The following is a 19,767-nucleotide window of genomic DNA, read 5'->3' on the forward strand; positions in this document are numbered from 1 at the left end:
CAATTGCCCGCGAGCTTCTCCTCCTGTCCATACGGTAATTTCTCTACTGTGCGACAGAGAGTCGCGTGGTTATGACGCAATCGTTAGCCTATTTTTACAAAAATTGCTTCTACGGGGCCATAACATAAGACACAAGGTAATGGAGCCTTTTATACATTTTCCTGTTTCTTTAGAAATAAATAATGGACAAATGGAGTCTTTAAACACCTCAGATGTAAAGTTATTCGCTGTCAAAGTGACGGCAAAATGGAGTCAATGGAATGCTAACAGCAGGTGGGGGTCCGCTAATCAATGGCGGCGCCCGGGGAAGCTTCAATATTTTATGAAACAGTGCCCCCCTGGTTTCAACGGAGAAAAGTGAAGCAAATTAGAAGCACTCACTTCCTGATGGCTGAGCGTACTGCGCAGACTCAAACTGAGCTTGACGACGTGGATGTGACATGAGCAGCCTGACAGTTGTAAGTCTTCTAGTAGCTGTGCCAAGCGAAATCTGCATCATTCCCTTCCGAATCTTACAGAGACGGAGAGCGTGAGTAGGAGCTGTCCATGAGCTAGTAGCAACTTTATGTCTCTCTATGGGCTTCTCCCTTGACTTTATCTGACTTTATGCCTCCACGTCCCCCCAATTGACTGCGAGCTTCTCCTCCTGTCTATACGGTAATTTCCAGAGCGTCGCGTGGTTATGACCAGGCTTGTGCAAAATTCAGAATTTCAGAATTGGCCTCCATTCAATTCATGAATTGGAATTTGAATTGAATTTACTCCGCCCTACATGACGTCGAATTGAATTTGAATGACAGGAAGTGGAATTAAATTCATGGCAATTCAAATAAATTCCACACAGTCTCACAACAGAAAGAATGTGTTGAGTCTTGCATGCATTCAGTGTTAGGAAGGTTACTTTGGAAATGTTATTGCTTACTGTTATTAGTTACCCATTATAGATGTGGTTTGGATTACTTTATTTGGATAACTTTATCAATGCAAAGCAATTTCGTTTTTAAGTTGATTAGTAACTAATTGAATTAAACATTTTACCTCAGTAATACAACTAAATACAATTACATTAATTTTGTAATTTAATAACAGAAATTTCATTTCACGTAACTATTTACTCCTCAACCCTGCATACATTTTGTTCTAAAATAGATATTGATCAAATTCTTGAAATAAATTACCCCCTCAATGTTGTTTAATTAGTTTTGTTCCAATGTAATTTTCATTTCAAAGTAATCACACAAACACAAAGTAAATGCAGTTATCATTTATTCCAATGCAAAAAATTACTGAGCAACACTGTTACATCTAATTCTCAATAGCTCCTCAAATGTTTTTTCATTGAGTCTGCACCGAATAGTGGTCTGAATATCTTTCCTGCAATACTAAAGATTCTATCAACAGGTGCAGAGTGAAGTTGTAAGGGACTTCTGAAACTTAAAAAGTCCAGTGTTCCCCATCAAATTGTGCTTTCAAACAAATGTCCACTTCAAATTGTTTAGCAACCATTTTAAATACTTGGTTAAAGTAAAGCATTCTGGGAAATGGAGTCATGTTCCATCATGTTCCACAAAATTACAATTACAATAAATCAAACTTAATGATTTGTTCTGTGACTAGAGCTTTTAACATTCATTGCTGGGGGAAAACATATCCTTTTAATGTAATCTGTACAAGTAGTTCAAACTAATATAATGTAGCCTATAATGCAATCATATCTGACATACTGTAAAGCAAACACTTCACTTAAAATATGTATATGAATTTCTTTGAATTTTTATTGAATTGCAATTCTGCTTCCTTTAATTCAAATTCGAATTGTAATTCTAGATCCTGTTTTTGACATCAATTCAAATTCAAGAATCAATTCAGTTCTGAATTGTGCACAAGCCTGGTTATGACGCAATCGTTAGCCTACTTTTACAAAAACTGCTTCTACGGGGCCATAACGTAAGATACAAGGTAATGGAGCCTTTTATACATTGTCGAGTTTCTTTAGAAATAAACAATGGACAAATGGAGTCTTTAAACGCCTCAGATGTAAAGTTATTCACTGTCAAAGTGACGGCAAAATGAATGGGAGTCAATGGAAGTCAATGGAATGCTAACAAGCAGGTGATGGCTTGTTAGCCAATGGCGGCCCCCGGGGGTGGTACGCTTTTCGAGAGCTCGATTACCCCCCTGGTATCACCACCCACACCCGCCTCTGTAGTGATCATTTTACACAGGATAGTTTTATAAACTTTCGTCGGAGACAACTGGAATTCACTGATAATCCGCTGTTAGTGAATAGGGCCGAGCCGACTATCTCCCGCCTCGGCCTTCATCCTCCCATCGCGCCGACAACTGGTGCCAGCATCGGCAGTGCGTGCCCGCGAGTCAACTTTCCCGCGAGTGGGCGTGGTTTCAGCGTAGCCAGCGGACACGCCCCCAGAGAGCAAAGACCACTGCTAATTTTTTCAAGATTTTGATAGCTTATTTTATTTACTTGGCTGCTTTTTTTATCATTCAAATTTGGCTGGGTGGCTAATAACACATTTTTCTGTGGTGTGACAAACTCAGAACACACACTTAATTTTGACTTTACAGGGACTTTAAAGTCCATCTAGAGAATCAAATATGGAAGGTGATGTAGACTCTTAGGCTGATCATTTATTTAAAAATAAATTTAACAAGTCAGTCATTAGGTAGGCTACTATCATAACATCACAGCTTTGTCGCAGTAGTCAGTGTGTTTGTTTTCATCTACAAGCTAAAGAACATGTCATAACAATGCTATACATCCCCAAAGACATTGGTAATCTTTTGGCAAGTGTCGAGAACATACATTTAAATACAAATTATGATACTTAAAAAACAAATGAGGCTGAACAATATAGCACAAGATTGATTCAGTTCTGCACCGTTACAACGTTGCAATGAGAACATAATGTCAGTGAAAGCCATGCCTGTAAATAGCACAACATGCTTGATGAAGTAGCACTCCTCTCGCTACATTACATGTCTCATTACCTTTCCCTCTACAATAGGCCTGATTCATTTTGCACCACAGTACGCTGTTCTGAGCTCAAAGAGCCCCTGTGGGATGTGACGCTGTAAAATGGAGCCGTCACTGCTTTCCTGAGGTTGAGTGAAAGCACATCTGTACATGGTGGCATGAGAAGATGAAGACAGATGACTTTGAGATGTTTTCTTGCTGCACACTCCCTCCAGTGAAAGCTGCTGTCAGCATGTGTGCCAGCTGTTAGCATAATGCTAATGAAGGGGTTAAGGCTGTTTGCATGCTGTTCTGGAGGTTCATCTGATGTCTTTCTCAACAGGAGAAAATGTTTTTGGACCAAAAAGAGTCAGAGTGAAGGGATGAGTGTCCCCTGCCATCTGATCAGGCCTTTGAATTGGAACTAGATTTTATGAATAATGGCTAGAAGAATTACATGAATCAGTCGATAATTGCAAAAACCCTTCTCATGCACCAGGGTTGTGCACAATTCAGAACTGAAGAATGAAGAATGGCTCCCTTTCAATTCCTGACTGAGAATTTGATTTGATTTGGCAACACCTCACAAGAGTTTAATCAGAATTTGAATTGGAATAACAGTATTTACTGAATTGTAATTTTATAAAATTCAACAGAAATACATTCTGGAAAATGAAGTGTTCTTCCACCTCACCCACAAAAGTAAAATTTTTAAATATGATGAAATGTACACTGCCCGGCCAAATAAAAAGTTGCTGTTTGGATTTAAATAAGGCAAATGCTTAAGAGTCTATGATTGGATAATTATTGCAGTGATTATTATGTTTCTAGCACGTTATATGTTTGGCAACAGCTCTTCTAACCCTAATTAATGGAGTGTGTAGCTTTTCCTTTCTTAAACAACCATGTAGGAAGAGACATCATGGACATATTCCAGGATTACAATGTAAAGATTCATCAGGCTCAAATTGCAGAGGTGGACAAAGTACACAACTTCCTTACTTGAGTGAAAGTACAGATACTACCGGTCAAATATTACTCCGTTACAAGTAAAAGTTGTAAAGACCACTCCAAAGAAGTACTCATTTTTAAAAGTACTTAAGTATCAAAAGTAAAAAGTAAATGTCAATGCATTGTTTTATTACTGTTGCATTGTTGTATGTAATACTTACAGTACCTTATGCCTCTGAATTTATGCCTGCCTAACTACCCTCATATCAATGTCAAATTTATTTCTAGAACAGTAGTGGGATTGAATGTGAGATTGAATAAGTGCACTCAATAACATCCACAATGGTTTCGGACACCCAAATGGCTGTTCCCTCAAATAGTGCCCTATTTTAAGTTTTTTGGCTTTTAGTATGAATATGTTAGTCTTACTGTTATCTATAAGCTAGTGTGCTCCCAAACAATGACAAAATTCACATTTTGAAGACCAAACCCAACAATGAAAATGAAAATCAGGTTGATGTCAGAATCCAACATCAGATTGACGTTAATCTTCCAACGTTGGACAGGCGTTGTATTGTGGTTGGAAATGAAAGTCGGGTTGACATCAGAACCCGACTGATGTTGGTTTCTGACGTCATTTTCATTTTCAACCCGATGTCGGGTTCTGATGTCAATCCAACGTCGGGTTCTGCCATCAACCCGACTTTCATTTCCAACCAAAATCCAACGTCTGTCCGACCAAAATCATCCCCTGACTGACGTTACTACTTTCTACTCAAGGACCTTGACAGAAATGTAGTGGAGTAAAAAGTACGATATTTGTCTTTCAAATGTAGTTAAGTTAAAGTAAAAAGTTTCCAGAAAAAATAATACTCAAGTAAAGTACAGACACTCAAAAAGTGTACTTAAGTACAGTACTCAAGTAAATGTACTTTGTTACTGTCCAACTCTGTCAAATTGTGAAAGAATGGTTGGGATGGAGCATGAACTCCAGACTCCAGACCTTAAATTCACTGAAAGTCTGCAAATGTGCATTGTCAATACAAGACCTTGACCAAAAACTGATGCACCTCTTGATGAAAATAAATGTTGCAATGTTAATATTGTGATGTAATTTTTAGTCAAGATCTTGCATTGACAATGGAAGGGTCGAGCACTTTGAAAAAGTCCAAACAGCGACTTTTTTGGCCAGGCAGTGTATAAACTAAAAACAAATTTCTATAGGTGACATTTAAAATCTATCAATCCGTAAGGTCTATAAACCTTAGAATTTCAAGGTTTGAAATTCAGCAGCTGAATTGGAATTTAAAAGTATGAATAAACATCTCTGTCATACACATGTTTAATTTTCATCTTAATGTTGTTTTATGTATTAAGACACTCACTAGGTGAGATGTAAACATATCTTTTTATTTTATTTGGAAACAAATATAAAAGCACATTAAAATGCAAAAGCCACTTGTAAACTACATGGCACATTTTCAGTTTCAATAAAGTCACCAGCATCTCTCTGCATTTTAAAGGCTCAAATATATTGTACACGCCACTCAGCTAAGACACAATGTGCATCGTGAGAACAGCAGGTCGGTGTCACGGAGGAATAACACCGCTGCAATACTGACTCGAAAGCAAAAGCTAAGTTGCACCTAAATGGCAATATTGACCTCCTCTGCACGCAAGACACATATCGCACCTGTTTATTTCAGCTTCATTTCTATTGAACATGTAAGTCAAGCAAATCACAGGTGAACCAGACTTTGAGAAGGAAAAATAACACTGCGCTGATAGCCCGGGCAGAACGGCAAACAAACATTTGATAGAACAGTCCATTTCAACATCAGCAAATACTGAAGAACAACAGACAGGAAATCCGACTCCTCCTATTAAGAACACTGTAGAGAGAGGCGGGGAAAGGACCTGGCAAATCAAACATTCAATTTGCCCACAGAGGTTGGTAGGTCAGTACATTGATTGACATTTAGCTGAATAACAGCAGAGCCAGTTTCTCTGGCTGTTCTGTAAACACACGGATTTATAAGGCGCAAAGCTCAAGAGTCCCAAACCGAAGAGCTCAGAGAATGTAATCATCCTGGAACCAATGCACTGTGCTTTTATGATAAGTGTGGAATGAGTCATTGAGAAATGGATTAACCTACTTTTTCATTTTCCAATTTCGGAATTGTTAATTTGTCTTTCTTTGACAAAAAGAAAATAATTAACCGTATTGTTTGTCTGTAATAAAGCTATTCGCCTGGTTTCCGACATAAAAGATTCATCGCTAAGACTTTTCAGCCATGCTGAACGTGACATCAGTGGTGGAAGCTATGAGTTGAAAAAACCCTGTCAGAACGCATGAGACATGAAAGTGGTTTTAAGTGCAGTTTTCAAATGGAAAATCCAGACCCACAAGTACACAAAACCACCATCACGGAACAACAACACTTGAGGGATACAGTCGGCTCTGAGGTGGAGGAGGTGTGGTGGTGGTTGTGTGTGTCGGCGTGTGTGTGTGAGTGTGTGCGTGTGAGGTAATCATCGCATGTCTCCTAGCCCGAAATCTGGCTAGCAGCTCAGGCAATGCGGTAGTCAAACGTGTCTTTTTCCATATAGTCTGTCCATGTGGAACTCGGCATGCTACTGTACGGATCCAGAAGGATTCGGAAGCAGCGCACGATCAGCAGCCCCAGAAAGATGAAGAGGAGGAGGACGAAGACGAAGGCAGCCTTCTGTTCCAGCGTGAGGAAAGGGATGGGCTGGGTGGCCCCAGACGCAGACAGCGTGCTGCTGTGGAGATGCTCGGCCATCCTCTCCGGTTCCTCGGCACGGGTCAGGGGCACGCGGCCATTTTCGCCACATTCGTGATCAACAGGTTCCTGTTTAGAGCCATTCTGGAAACACACAAGATGATTAGGAAAAATCGCTCCGTTAACAACAAGACAATGCATTTTTAAACATGTCAACAATATTGCGTTAGTTTCACATTCGCTCAGTTTAAAGACCTAACAACATTTTTGAGAATTCACGACAACAATTTCACAGCCAGCGCAGGCCTCCCTTATAAAGGCATATACAACCACTATGTTATATAAGATTACTGTGTACATGTTTTAAAAGCATTAAATCCTCCAGCTCACATTACTAAAGCACATCAGTGAAACGATTCAGCCTTGGGTGATCGAATCTGTTTTTGTCATGCCCCCTGATTCATTCTCGGTTTCTGTGGTAGTCGCTGACCCTTTAATGGTTCACTTCTTTGATGCTCACGATCAGACCTGGCACTCCCTGTAAAGCCTGGCTCAATTTCCCCAAACGTGAAGGTTTCTCTTGAACAGTCGCACGCATCATATGGCAATGTGTTGTTCAAAATCCAACCGCATGAGCATTGGGTACCCGTGGTTTGGATTCCAGAAACAAAGTGCCCGACACTAACACGTCTCCATTTATGATTTTATTTTTCAGATTTCCATGTAAACATCCAATCGATCCCTCCTTAAAATGGGCTAAATTGCATTCTCACCGCTCTGACAGTTGAACCGGTGACGTCTGTACACACACAAACACACACAGGGCTGTGGATGTAATGGAAGCGTTAGTTTCTCACCTGTTGTTACTGAAGAGGATTCATCAGTGGGAGGGTGATGGAGACCCGAAATAAGCAGGGAGAGAGACGTCTTCCATCACGGCTGTCCGCCCAGAGACAGAAGGTTGTCACAACTTTTTCAACCAAGCTCGTCGATTTGTTCAGCAATCAAAATAAAATCCGTGGCTCTCCGCTTCCATTCCTCTCCTCTGTGGTCCAACTCCCTCTTTCCCTCGCCAAGATGAGCATGTAGTGGTGTCACATCACCCATAGCAACCAGTTGCCATAGCAATCCCTCCAAGTGTGTTCAGTAAAGCTGAGCTGGTGTGATCCAGCCAAAGCGCAGTGTAAATGTGTGTTTCTGTGTGAAGGCGGAGGATTTAATACAGACCGAATGATGTGTGATAACAACAGCGGCTAAAAATAGTGGCCACTTTTAACTTTGCAGGATTAACAAATTTTAATACGGTCTTTACTACAAGCTGCCTGCGAATGTCAGCCAATCAGCTTTCAGACATGCTGCTGTCATTTGATATGTCTGTGTGTATATACACTCAGTCTCCATATCTTCAGCACTGTCTGTAGAAGCACAGTCTGTACGAGTTAACTGGATATGTTAAAACATTACTGATAGATCAGTTGACTGACTGATTTATTTATTATGTGATTGATGGCCGTGGAGAAATAACTGTGAAGTCTGGATAATATCCAGCCCTGAATGGTGCAGGGAGGCTTCTCCATCATAGTGAATCACGATTTTAAAAACACACAATGTTTTGGATGCATGTGAGATGGACAAATAATCTTAAATAATAGCCAGTGTTTGTGAAGGAATATAGTGTGTAAACCACTAGAGGAGGATAGGGTAGGACTAGTATTGGTGTTATTATTATGAAGATAATAATATAATAATTCACATGCATTTCTATGATTCTGCCAAATATATAAGTATGCATTATTTACAATCTGTAAAGGCATCAGAGGACCATAATGTGAATGCTATCAATGAAAATGATACAGATGATTCTGATGATGAACATCATAATACACACACAGTTTGATCACTGTGAAAATTATGGGGGTAGGGGGATCAATATGTGATTTGTAATTTGGCAGTATTAGTTAATCATATTGGAAAGTCTATTTATTATGAATAACTATAGTTAACTGTAATAGATCTATGCACAAAATGCATTCAATGACGACATTTTTAAATTTAAATGAGTTCTTTTCTCACTTAGACACAAACACCACCAAAACTTTATGTACTATACAGGACAATTTGCTTACACTCTCTTTTCAAAACTGTTAAACTTAAGTTCAAAACCTAGCACAACACAAAAATGAATAAGAAAAAAAAAATATATATATATGAGAAATTTGCAACATTTCTGCAGTAATACTATATTGAAATTTATTCTGAATCTAAAAAATGAAATACTATCAAAACAATTAGATGTAAGTGTAGTCTTTCAATTTCATCACCAACCATTCAAAAGGGGAAACACTTAGGAATAATTTTGTACTGTTGTAAACATGGACCATGTTACATACTGCAGTGAATAAAGCAGTAGTGAGTGTCATTCTTGATTTGTAAAGATTTATATATATATATATATTTTTTTTTTTACAAAGAAAACATTGTATAATGCAGCCTGTTGTTAGTGTTTTTTTAAGTTGTTGTTTTATGAGTGACAGTGTATTTGTTGGGTGAAAACCTTAGCTAGTGTTATGGAAGAATGAGTTGATTTGAGACATGTATGAAGTGTTTTATAAGTTTTAGATAATGGTTAATTTATTAAATAATGGTTAATTTTTTCAAAATTCTTAAGACAAAATCACTAAACACGTTCACAACATGCAAAACGTCACACATCTCTCGCAAAAGCAAACACTAACTATTTTAACTCTAAAAATTGTTTTTGTGTAGTAACTCTGCACACAAACATCAAATGATTAGCCATAAACACACCAAAATACACACGGATATGAAAAATGTAAAACATTACTATATTGTGTCTTTTGTATATGAGGAATGCAGTCGAGTGTACAGGAGTTTGTCATAGTGATCACACATACAAATACACCATAGCCTACATACAGTACGCATGCACAGTTGATGAACTTTACAATTATTGAACTGAACTGAATCAACACTGAACTGACTTGAAATGTATAATGACAATATTGGCTTGCTAAAGCTGCTTTACAGCAGAATTTGAATATGTTACTATTGCGTCTGTATTGTAGGCCTATAAAGCGCTATAGCTAGTAATAAAGGTGACTTGACTTGACATGACATGCATTTTCAGTATTTGCAAAATAAACAGAAATGCAAGATTGAAAAATGTAACGTATTTGTTGTGATCAAATTAGGAATATTTACACTAAACCAAGAGGGTAAAAATCATTTCTTTCTGACTTCTAAGTGATCGATTTATGCTAATCAGGTAACGTTAGGCTAGGTAATCGGGAAATGATCGTGGCATTTACAGTAAATGGTAGTGTTTTCAAAATGAAACACAAGAACTGTTCGTTTTTAAGGATGTGTCTAATGTAGATAACAGTGTTTAGCGTTTTGCAAAAAGTTTGTTTTACAACTGCAAACTGAGTGTAAAGCAGATAATGTGCTTGCAGATTTGGTGTCGAGATTAGACTGTATAGGTTATTTCACCGGGCCTCAAGTACCAATTAGTTTATAAGCAATTTAAAAAACTGTAGTGAATTATGAATGAGAAATTAACAGCTGCGCCAAGTTGAAAGTTGGTTAGGAGAACTGTATGAAGAATAAAAAAAAAAAAAAAAGACCTGAGTTGAGAATATTGAGAAATTTGTCCTGGCGACTGTAATAACACAAATCAACTTTGTGTAGCCCAATAATAAACTGTAATAGCCTACCTGAGATTCGCGTCTTCTTATTTTACATGTTTAGACAAACTTAAGTCAGAGAATTTCCAGTCAAAGAATGGCCATCTCAAAGCTCGGTCTATTCTCGTCTAAATAATGTTGAAATAGCGCCACCTATCAGATGTCCGTTGTAGTCCACTGCACCTGAACTCGGAACATCTGATTTCCTCCTAAGGACACAGAGAACATCTAAACAATATAGCCTATATGTTTGGCTGTGAACGTCAATGTATTGATGTACGTAAATTAATTTTAACCATCTTCCACCTTAATTTTTATGAATCAATCTGTAAGATTCATTCAAGCTGGTAACATATGGTATAGAAACTGGTATTAAACTCACCAGAGGTCTGATACAACCAGATTAATGTGTCATATCCAAAAATAAGAAGCTTTATAATGAAGTTTGGAGAACATTATATGACTTTACCATTTCTGACCGCTGGGTGGCAGCAGGGAACCGCCTTTGGGTTCTTTTCTCCTCATTGTTTTATAAAAACAAAAAGTAGATCTGTAGATGGCGCCCTCTATCTCTGGATTACTTTTGTGCCAGACAAAATGAAAACAACTACATGAAAACACAAACCTTTAAAACAGACTCAGATTTTATGTGAAGCATATAGAGTATATCACAAAAACAATGCAATATATTGTAGTAGGCTGTATTTATTTAATTAACCAAGGTTGCTCTTAACTAGTTTTTTGACTTTATGGTAACAACAAACACAAAATAACCATTCAGTTAAGGGTGAGAAAGGGGTCTACTACTAGCCTACTACTACTACTAAGACTTAAGCAAGTAAGCACTAATCAACATCCTCTCATCCACCCAGTTAAAAACAAAATAAAACCAGTAAGCTTTCAATCTTTGCTCTCTCTCTCTTAAGCTCCTTTGTTTTAAACTATGAACACAGCGAGACACTACTGCTGTACATCCTCAGCAGAAATATTGCAGTAATGAAACATTTGACTGATTCATTCCCATTTATACTAATATGAATGCAAATGGCAGAAAAGCGTGGGTAGCTCACAGATATTTGATCATATATTCCAAAGATTAATGATCTTATCGATCGTTATTATTCAGCTGAGAGTGCTGAATTAATGAGGTGTGAGGCATTCAATGTGGAATGCTAAAATGAAAACAGAAGAAAGGAACATTTAACACCATAATGTGTTGCATTTAATGACCTACATTTATCGTTTTTATTGCTGTAATGCACACAATATTTTTGTGGTTGCTTCTTCTTGTTCTCCATATCTCTTTGTCTTTTTAGCCACAGCCACAGCCAAACGTCCGTGTGTGACACGCCTGCAGTGACCTTTGACGGATTTCCTCTCAAAAGGGTGATGAAAGACAAAATAATTGCTTCTTTTCCAAATGTTTCAAGCTCAAATCTCTCTGATGCTTGATAGTCGTGTGCATTGCAATCAACTGTCCTAAACACGTCTCCCTCACCATCAAAGCGTTGGATAAATGATGTGTTTATAGAGGAGAACTCAAATGCGGCTCTAGCTGAACAAAAGTGTGCAAGCCACTTTGAAATATTTTAGCTTCATTTCATCAGCGTAAAATCTTTTGAAAGAGGAAAGCGAGAAAGACAGTGGCAGTCGGAGAAACGGGGAAATCATCTCCGTGCTCTTGCACTGACTGCAATGACCCTCAGGCCATTTTTTTCTGGCCTCCGTTTTGAGACAAGTGATTTAATTAAAAAAAAAAAAAAAAAAAAGAGGAAAGAAATGATACTTGTGGAAGATTGTGGTTCTGAGTCATTAACTGTGGGGAGGTGCACTGGTTAAGGCGACTAATTGAATGTCAGCATGAGCCATTGAGAAAGAGCTCAGGTGCAGTGTCAGCAAAACCAGATAGGCGGGTGAGGGCAAATAAAGAGGGTTTAATCTTATTACAGGACTAGTTTGCCCAGAAATCATTTACTCACCCTCATGGCATTCCTAACTTTATTTCTTACGTGTTACACAAAATAATGTGCTTTGAAGAAGGAACTCTTTTTATGCATACAATAAAAGTCAATGGGGTCCAAGTGCAGGTTTGTAAAAACATGAAGGAGAGTTAATGATGACAGAATGTAAATTTTTTGGGGGTGAACTATCCCTTTAAGTGTTTCAGTTCTTCTACATGTGTGCATGTTTGTGGCTGCCAGTTCACCAAACTTTCTTTATGTTGGATCAAGTGCAGCTTCAACTGCAAGAACAATGTTTACAAGAGGTGTGAACTATTGCTCCCTCACACACCACATTATCTCACTCTGTCTGGACCTTCTTCCTCATTCACTGGAAATCCAGTCTGCATTGTCCACAGATACGGAAAGGGAGTCTCAGAGCAGTATCTTCTCTGCTTTATGTCTTCCCTGCGTTATGTTTTTTGGCGCTCTTCCACCATTACACACGCACAGCAGGAAGAGAACTCTTCTCCAGATGCTCCCCATCTCTCACTGAAAGTCGCAATTCATATTCAAGAATACGCAACCAGATTGTTCCATTTTTAGCCTGTTAGAATTTCAAGCTAATTGGGCGCAAAAGCAAAAGCACCCTAGAAAGTCTTACTTCAGTCTGTGGAGTCCAGGCACCTGGTTGTTTTTCAAAGCCTCCTCAACAGGGCCCGCCTCTGGGACCCCCGCACTGCAGACCGCCTCTAAAAGCCTGTGATAGGAACATTCAATCTGTCTGCTCTCGTTTCATCAGATCACTCTTTTTTTATTTCCATCCCCCTCCTCCAGTCTGAGCTTTAATGGGAACGAGGAGAGAGGCAAACAGTGATTACAGGTATCAGGGGTTAACGCCGGATCTAGGGTATGAGATAGGACCCTGCGAGAACCAACAACAACTTGGCACAGAGGCCATTAATCACTGATTGTTTGGAATCTGAACTAATACTGTTCTTTTTTCAATTCAATTTATCTTTCTAAGCACTTTTTAAATACATCTCAAACAATCAATACAGTAGGGAAGAGTGGGGTTAAGATGTGCTCAGATCATCTCAAACTGGTTTCTTGAACATGTCAGTGAGTTCACTATACTCACCAAATCTCAATCCAATAGAGCAGCTTTGGGATGTGGTGGAACGAGAGATTCGCATTATGGACGTGCAGCCGACAAATCTTAGGCAACTGCGTGATGCTGTCATGTCAATATGGACCATAATCTCAATCTCTGATGAATGTTTCCAGAACTTTGTTGTATCTATGCCACAAAGAATTAAGGCAGTTCTAACAGGTCCAACCCGCTAGCAAGAGTGTGTGTGTGTATATATAATAAGACATTATGCATTCATAAATAGTTTTTTTCTTGTTTATGGTCATATTTTTATTTACAATGTAAATCATTTACGTATTTCACAATAATTCAACACCTTGACATGACACATCTTACCCCCAATAATGTGGGGAAAATTGTGTCACTGGACCACTTTTTTTCCAAGTCTTATTTCTATAACCTTATGTTATGCTTTCAGTTGATAAACATACTGAAAGATAATTAGGAATATTAGTTTAAAAAGTGGCGCAAATTACCCAACTCTCCCAAATAATTAAAATTCTGTATTATTAAACTCAGAAAATCACCGGCAACTTGTGACAGAACAGATGTCCTGTGACAGCTGGTGATGTACGCGTGTCCTGCAGAAGTTATTTAGATGGTCTGGTGCTTTGACGGATGCCAGTCTATGGCAAGCTAGGAGTGTGTGTGTGTTAGTTGGGATGGGGGTCGTGCTTTGTAGGTTAATTAGGAGTGGGTAGAGAGATGAAGAATGTGTATATATGCGTGTGTGGGCTGAGTTTATGTGGCTAATTAGGCTGGGAATCATTCAAGCTTCTGGGGGACAGATGTAGACAGAGCAGGTTGGGGCAAGTAGGCAGGGAAAGCTGCCAATTTAGTGTGAGATGGTCAGGGAGAATATATTTATATGTGTCAGTGTGACAGGCAGTGGCAGGTGTGTTACTGTGTCTCTTTGTAAAAGTGCTGAGTAAAAGCACCAGGGCACCAGAGAAAACTGGTTGAAACCAGTCCGGACTGTAATGGGGGGTGTGCCATGGATGTCTGGCATACTGAACATGCCGGACATAGCGCATAAATCTCCACTGACCTAACAGTTACTGTACTACTGCTCGGGACTTCCCCATTCAGCACACGTGTAGGATCACAATATTAGTTAGAACATTTCATAGACATGATGGTTTTTATATGGGGGATGGTATTTGCTGAATCCTAACCCTTAAAATAATTAAGCTGATATTTATTTTCATGTTATGGTTCATAACTGATAACTAATATTACAATTGCTATTTTGAAATATAAACAAATTAAAAATAAAACGCTAAAATCACTTATGAATTCAGGCATCAAAACAATGGACAGTATGAAAAATGCTGTATGAATACATTTTATATGGTAATTAAAGGGTTAGTTTTATTATCATTTATACCATGGTCTGGGTGAATACTCGATTCTGATTGGCTGCAGGGTGTCCATTAAAAAGTGATAATGTACACCTAGGAAAGGCGTCCCGTCAATTTGCCTGATGACAGTTCTAAATGATTGCGCTGGCTCAAACTCACTGATCAACTGCTGCGGTCTGGTCGCTGTGGCCACGTTGCTTGGCAACGCCTGTATACGGGAGATATTAAATAGTGCGCTCGACTTAATAAATAAAAACCCTCACGATTTTTACTCTAAAACACATTAAAGTATTATTAATTGATTAAATATTTCTTTCTTTCGTAAGTGATCATGGTATAAGCGGGTTAATGCCCTTCGAGGTGTCCATTGTCAGGTATTAATGGACTTCACGCCTCGCCGTCGTCCATTAATACCTGATAATGGACACCTCGTCGGGCATTAACCCTTACATAAACATTGATCAGCAAACATAAACAGAAGCTCAACCAAACATGCTTTTCACACGAGAACAAACCTCTTGTGGAAGTCACAAGAATGAGCCTCATTGGTTCTCACACTTCAAGTGAACATGCTTGAGATCTCAGATTTCATCAAAAAAATCTTCATTTGTGTTTCGAAGATGAGTAATTAAAGACATAATTTTAATTTTTGGGTGAACTAACCCTTTAAATGATTTGTGTTTTTAAAGTTATCATTCTGAACTGCATTTCCCATTACTCATTGCCTGGACTAATCGTGTGCTGATTGCTTCCACCTGTGTATTATCTCGTTTATGTTTTCCTATAAGCCCTGTGAGTTCAGTCATTCTTTGCAAAGTCTTGCTGCATGTAAGTGTTACACTGCATTTTTGGAAACTACAGTGCTGGTCAGAATTATTTGCCCCCTTGGTAAATATGATCAAAGATGGCTGTAAAAAATAAATCTGCATTGTTTATCCTTTTGATATTTTTTTTTTTTTTAAATGCAAAAATCTAACCTTTCATTGAAGTAAAAGTTTGGATCTCCCAACAGTACAGTAAACCAAAAACAAACATCAAAATCAAAACAAAAATGTGTCACTGAGCACAAAACCAAGCATCTGCAATGGCCATCCCAGTCCCTGACCTGAACCCTATAGAGAATGAGTGGGCTGAACTGAAGAGAAGAAGCGCCAACATGGATCTGGGAATCTGAAGGATCTGAAGAGATTCTGTATGGAGGAATGCTCTCTGATCTCTTGTCAGGTGTTCTCCAAACTCATCAGGCATTATAGGAGAAGACTCAGAGCTGTTATCTTGGAAAAAGGAGGTTGCAAAAAGTATTTAATAAAAGGGGGCAAATAATTGTTCCCAACGTGTTTTGGAGAAAAACATTTATTTCATAATGTGATTTTTCCCCCACTTTCAATTCTTTTACTTCAATGAAAGGTTAGATTTTTGCTAATTTTTAAAAATAAAATATCAAAAGGATTAACAATGCAGATTTATTTTTTTACAGCCATCTTTGATCATATTTACCAAGGGGGCAAATAATTCTGACAAGCACTGTATCTCTGGTTTCCTTGCCTTGGACCCTTTATTATTATGTGGATTGATTACCTTGTGGTTTTGACCTTATGCATGTTATATGGATTACGATTATGGAATACATTCAATAAAGCTTGTGTTCGGATCTCCTAGTCACGTCTCTGAGCAGGACATGGAACAGTGATATAGCCAGATTTAAGACTGTGATATTTACAGTTCATCCATACCTTTTCAGAAATGTTCCTGGTATTGTTGGTTCTGTCAAATAGATTTACAGTTAGGAGCTTTAAAAACTTTAATATACAACACCACATTTTCCTCTGCTGTTAAATGAGCAGGCAATGGATCGCTCTATTGGCTTATGATTGTTAATAGAAATGTTCAAGGATCAGTAAAGAATTCAGGAAAATGCTCTACTTGGCTACATTATGTGCAACTCTTTTAGTCATTCAATCCTGGAATCCTTTAGTTCTGGTTGAGAACCAACTGGCTTTCAGAGACAGACTCGGAATCCCTGAGCATGACTGCGAGTTATGTTATAGAGTTTCCTCAGCCATGTTTGTTCTGTAAGTCTATGGACAGAGGACATATTGGGACAATATTACCATGACAACAGGAAGAGAATATGCTGTAGTGCTCCATCTTTGGGGGGCATCAGTCATGAGGTTATTTACTCTGTCACATGCATAAGTAATTTATGTTCATCAGGAATGAACCTGAAGAGGTGACGACTCTTTTGACTCGAATTATTAAAATATAAATGAGGCAAACAGCCAGCAGTGAACACCATATTGTAACTGCAAATCTGAAGAGCCATTTACACATCAAGGACACAGTCCACTGGCTGTCTGTCTCCTAGTACACTTATGGAGCCATGTGGTTCTTTTTAGTTTATGGTTCGTATAAATGTATCCAAATGCTGTGTGGTTTGTGGTGCTCTCTGAGAGGGAAGCCAGACCGAGAATCTGCTAAAACATTCAGGAATGATACAGATGCTTACAACGTTGCATTAAAGATAAGTTTGAACACAGACTGTGTATTTTACATTTGAGCAGTGCAATTCAACAAATTATAATTGTAAATAGTTAGGATAGCAAAATAAATAGGACGATTTGATATTTATAATAACACGAGCACGAAAAGGCTTTTATACAATTAGTTCAACAAATAAGATGGTAGTATTGAGTAACCAATTTTGCCAATATCTTTGCTCCGCAGACGGAAAAGTTCAAACAAAACAAAGCCAAAGCAGAACCGTGGTGCGCCTCCAAGCAACACACCGTAGTCATTCCTGAACGAATCAATGTTTTGAATTATTAGGTTGATTCAATAACTCACTCATAACTCTTGCTCCTGACTAAAATCAGTGTTGTTGAATAGGGGTGTAACGGTTTAAATTCCTCACGGTTTGGTTTGTATCACGGTTTTAGGACCATGTTTGGTTTGGTATGTGCTGCTATGTTAAGAAAAAGGACTACTGTCAAATAAAAATTAAGAAAATAAGAACAAATAATCAAACTACAAGCAATAGCACAAATAAATACAATAGAGCAAAGATACAAATAAAATAAACAGTGCTTTTCAGGTAGGTCTTAAGGCCCCGATATACACACGGTGAAGTTCTTTTTCGTTCTTCACTAGGGGGTAAAACGAAGTTTGAAATACATTAGCAGCAATATACTGTTAGCGAACATCCGACGCCGCTCACACTGCTGAGAAGGATGTTTAGATGAATATGTAAATATGAGCTGCGCGCTTTCCTCTCACTCGCAGACATTTGACCTCAATGGACTGAACAGGATAAATAAACTGGAAAAGATTTCCATGTTAAAGAAGGCGGAGCCTCCGCGCATAGCCACCTATTATGTCATCGCCACGGACCAGTGGTAGTACGAAGGTGTTTACCAGCTGTAGCAAACTTTTCCAGAAAGTTTGCTTAGGCAAGCTGTTTCATACTCCCAAAACAAACTCCAAACAAACATAGTTTCGGCCTGATTTTGTTCGAAATGACATCACATCAAATCGTTCTTCGATTTCGCTTGAAGTATATCAGGTCCTTTAGTAGTTTTCAGGTACAGAAATTGAATAAAGAAATCAAATGTAAAGTTACAAAAGTTATTCAGTCAAGAGCAGTGAGCGATTTCTTTGCCATTTGTTGTTTGATTAACATTAAAAACAAGGACATCATCAGGAAAATTAAGCTGCTGTCACTTTAAGATAATGTATGGATCCAGTACACTGATACTGTACACACACATGCGTTGTCTTTCTCGACTGTTTACGTTCATTTAAGACATATCCGACTATGTTTAGTATACTCGCCAAGATGGACATGTGGACTTTTGTGTGAATTTTTCCATTTAGGCACAAAAAAACTTAAAAGCAAACACAATTTAGTATTCATGTCTGAGACTAGCACGTCAGGAACTGTGATGTCAACAACAGATTTACATACTAACAGTTGATTGGACAGCTACACTCACATTAGAGTAACTGTATCTGTTTTACATGTTCATTTTTTTCCTTCAAGGACCGTTACACCCCTATGGTTAACGAATCAGTTGATTAAATGAATCAATGACTTACTCATATTGAATATGACTTGTTACTTTACTGAACGAATCAAAGGTTTTGAACGAATTGGTTGAGTGATTCAATGCTGCTGTAGTTGCTGTATAACATATTGATTACCACTTATATAGAATATAACTGAGGATGAACATTATTGTTTCTATTAAACTCAGTCTGAGGAAACACAAATATGCCTGTTTAATAACATCTGACATCATGTGGAAGACCAAACAATATATTTCCTGACTAAAATAGCAAGTTCAATTTCATAGAGTACATGCTGGAGCTATTTTTAACATTTTTCATTTACAGAAAGCACTATGTATCAACAAATGATACAACTCATATTCTCAGCAGAAAACAAAAACAATAAATCGGAGGAATTTTAATATCAGAACCATCCATCTCTTTGTAATAAAAGTAATGCAAATGAAGGAGTGTAGCACTGTATATTTATGCCAAACACGGCAGCAAAATCATAACCCTAACTATCAGCTAAATCTTTCAAGATGATCTCACAGATACAAGAAAGCCCCAAAAGTAAAAGAAAGCATACAGAGAAAGAGAAGGGAAGATACAAACTCTTTACAAAAGAGACATGAAGGATTCTGAGCACAACAGGGATTTACTAATTTACTTTTCCCCCTTGAATTTAGATACCAACCAGGGTCAAAAATGAAGCAAAAATGTCATAGGAAAATGTATTAAATTCCTGTTTTTATTTTTTATATTCAATATCTGATTTTTATATTGTACTTAATTGTTTTGTTCTAGGCACATACACATAAAATATATGTTGATGTTGAGTTAATTTTATGGGTAAGAGGTAATAAATTCTGAGTCAAATTATTCAGATTGAGAAA

General features: G+C 38.0%; 1 protein-coding gene across 1 annotated transcript; it reads right to left on the reverse strand.

Moving 5' to 3' along the window:
* Positions 1 to 5,314: 5,314 nt before the first annotated feature.
* On the reverse strand, positions 5,315 to 7,505 carry LOC311067921 (cortexin-2). Its single transcript, XM_084090062.1, has 2 exons — positions 7,060 to 7,505; positions 5,315 to 6,813 (listed from the first exon to the last, which is right to left on the reverse strand). The coding sequence occupies exons 1-2, from the start codon at positions 7,072 to 7,074 to the stop codon at positions 6,496 to 6,498; spliced, it is 333 nt and encodes a 110-aa protein (XP_083946188.1). The 5' UTR covers positions 7,075 to 7,505; the 3' UTR covers positions 5,315 to 6,495.
* Between the last annotated feature and the right edge of the window lie 12,262 nt (positions 7,506 to 19,767).

The sequence above is a fragment of the Abramis brama genome, assembly GCF_963993115.1.
Source record: "Abramis brama genome assembly, chromosome: 17".
In the NCBI taxonomy this organism is placed as follows: domain Eukaryota; kingdom Metazoa; phylum Chordata; class Actinopteri; order Cypriniformes; family Leuciscidae; genus Abramis; species Abramis brama.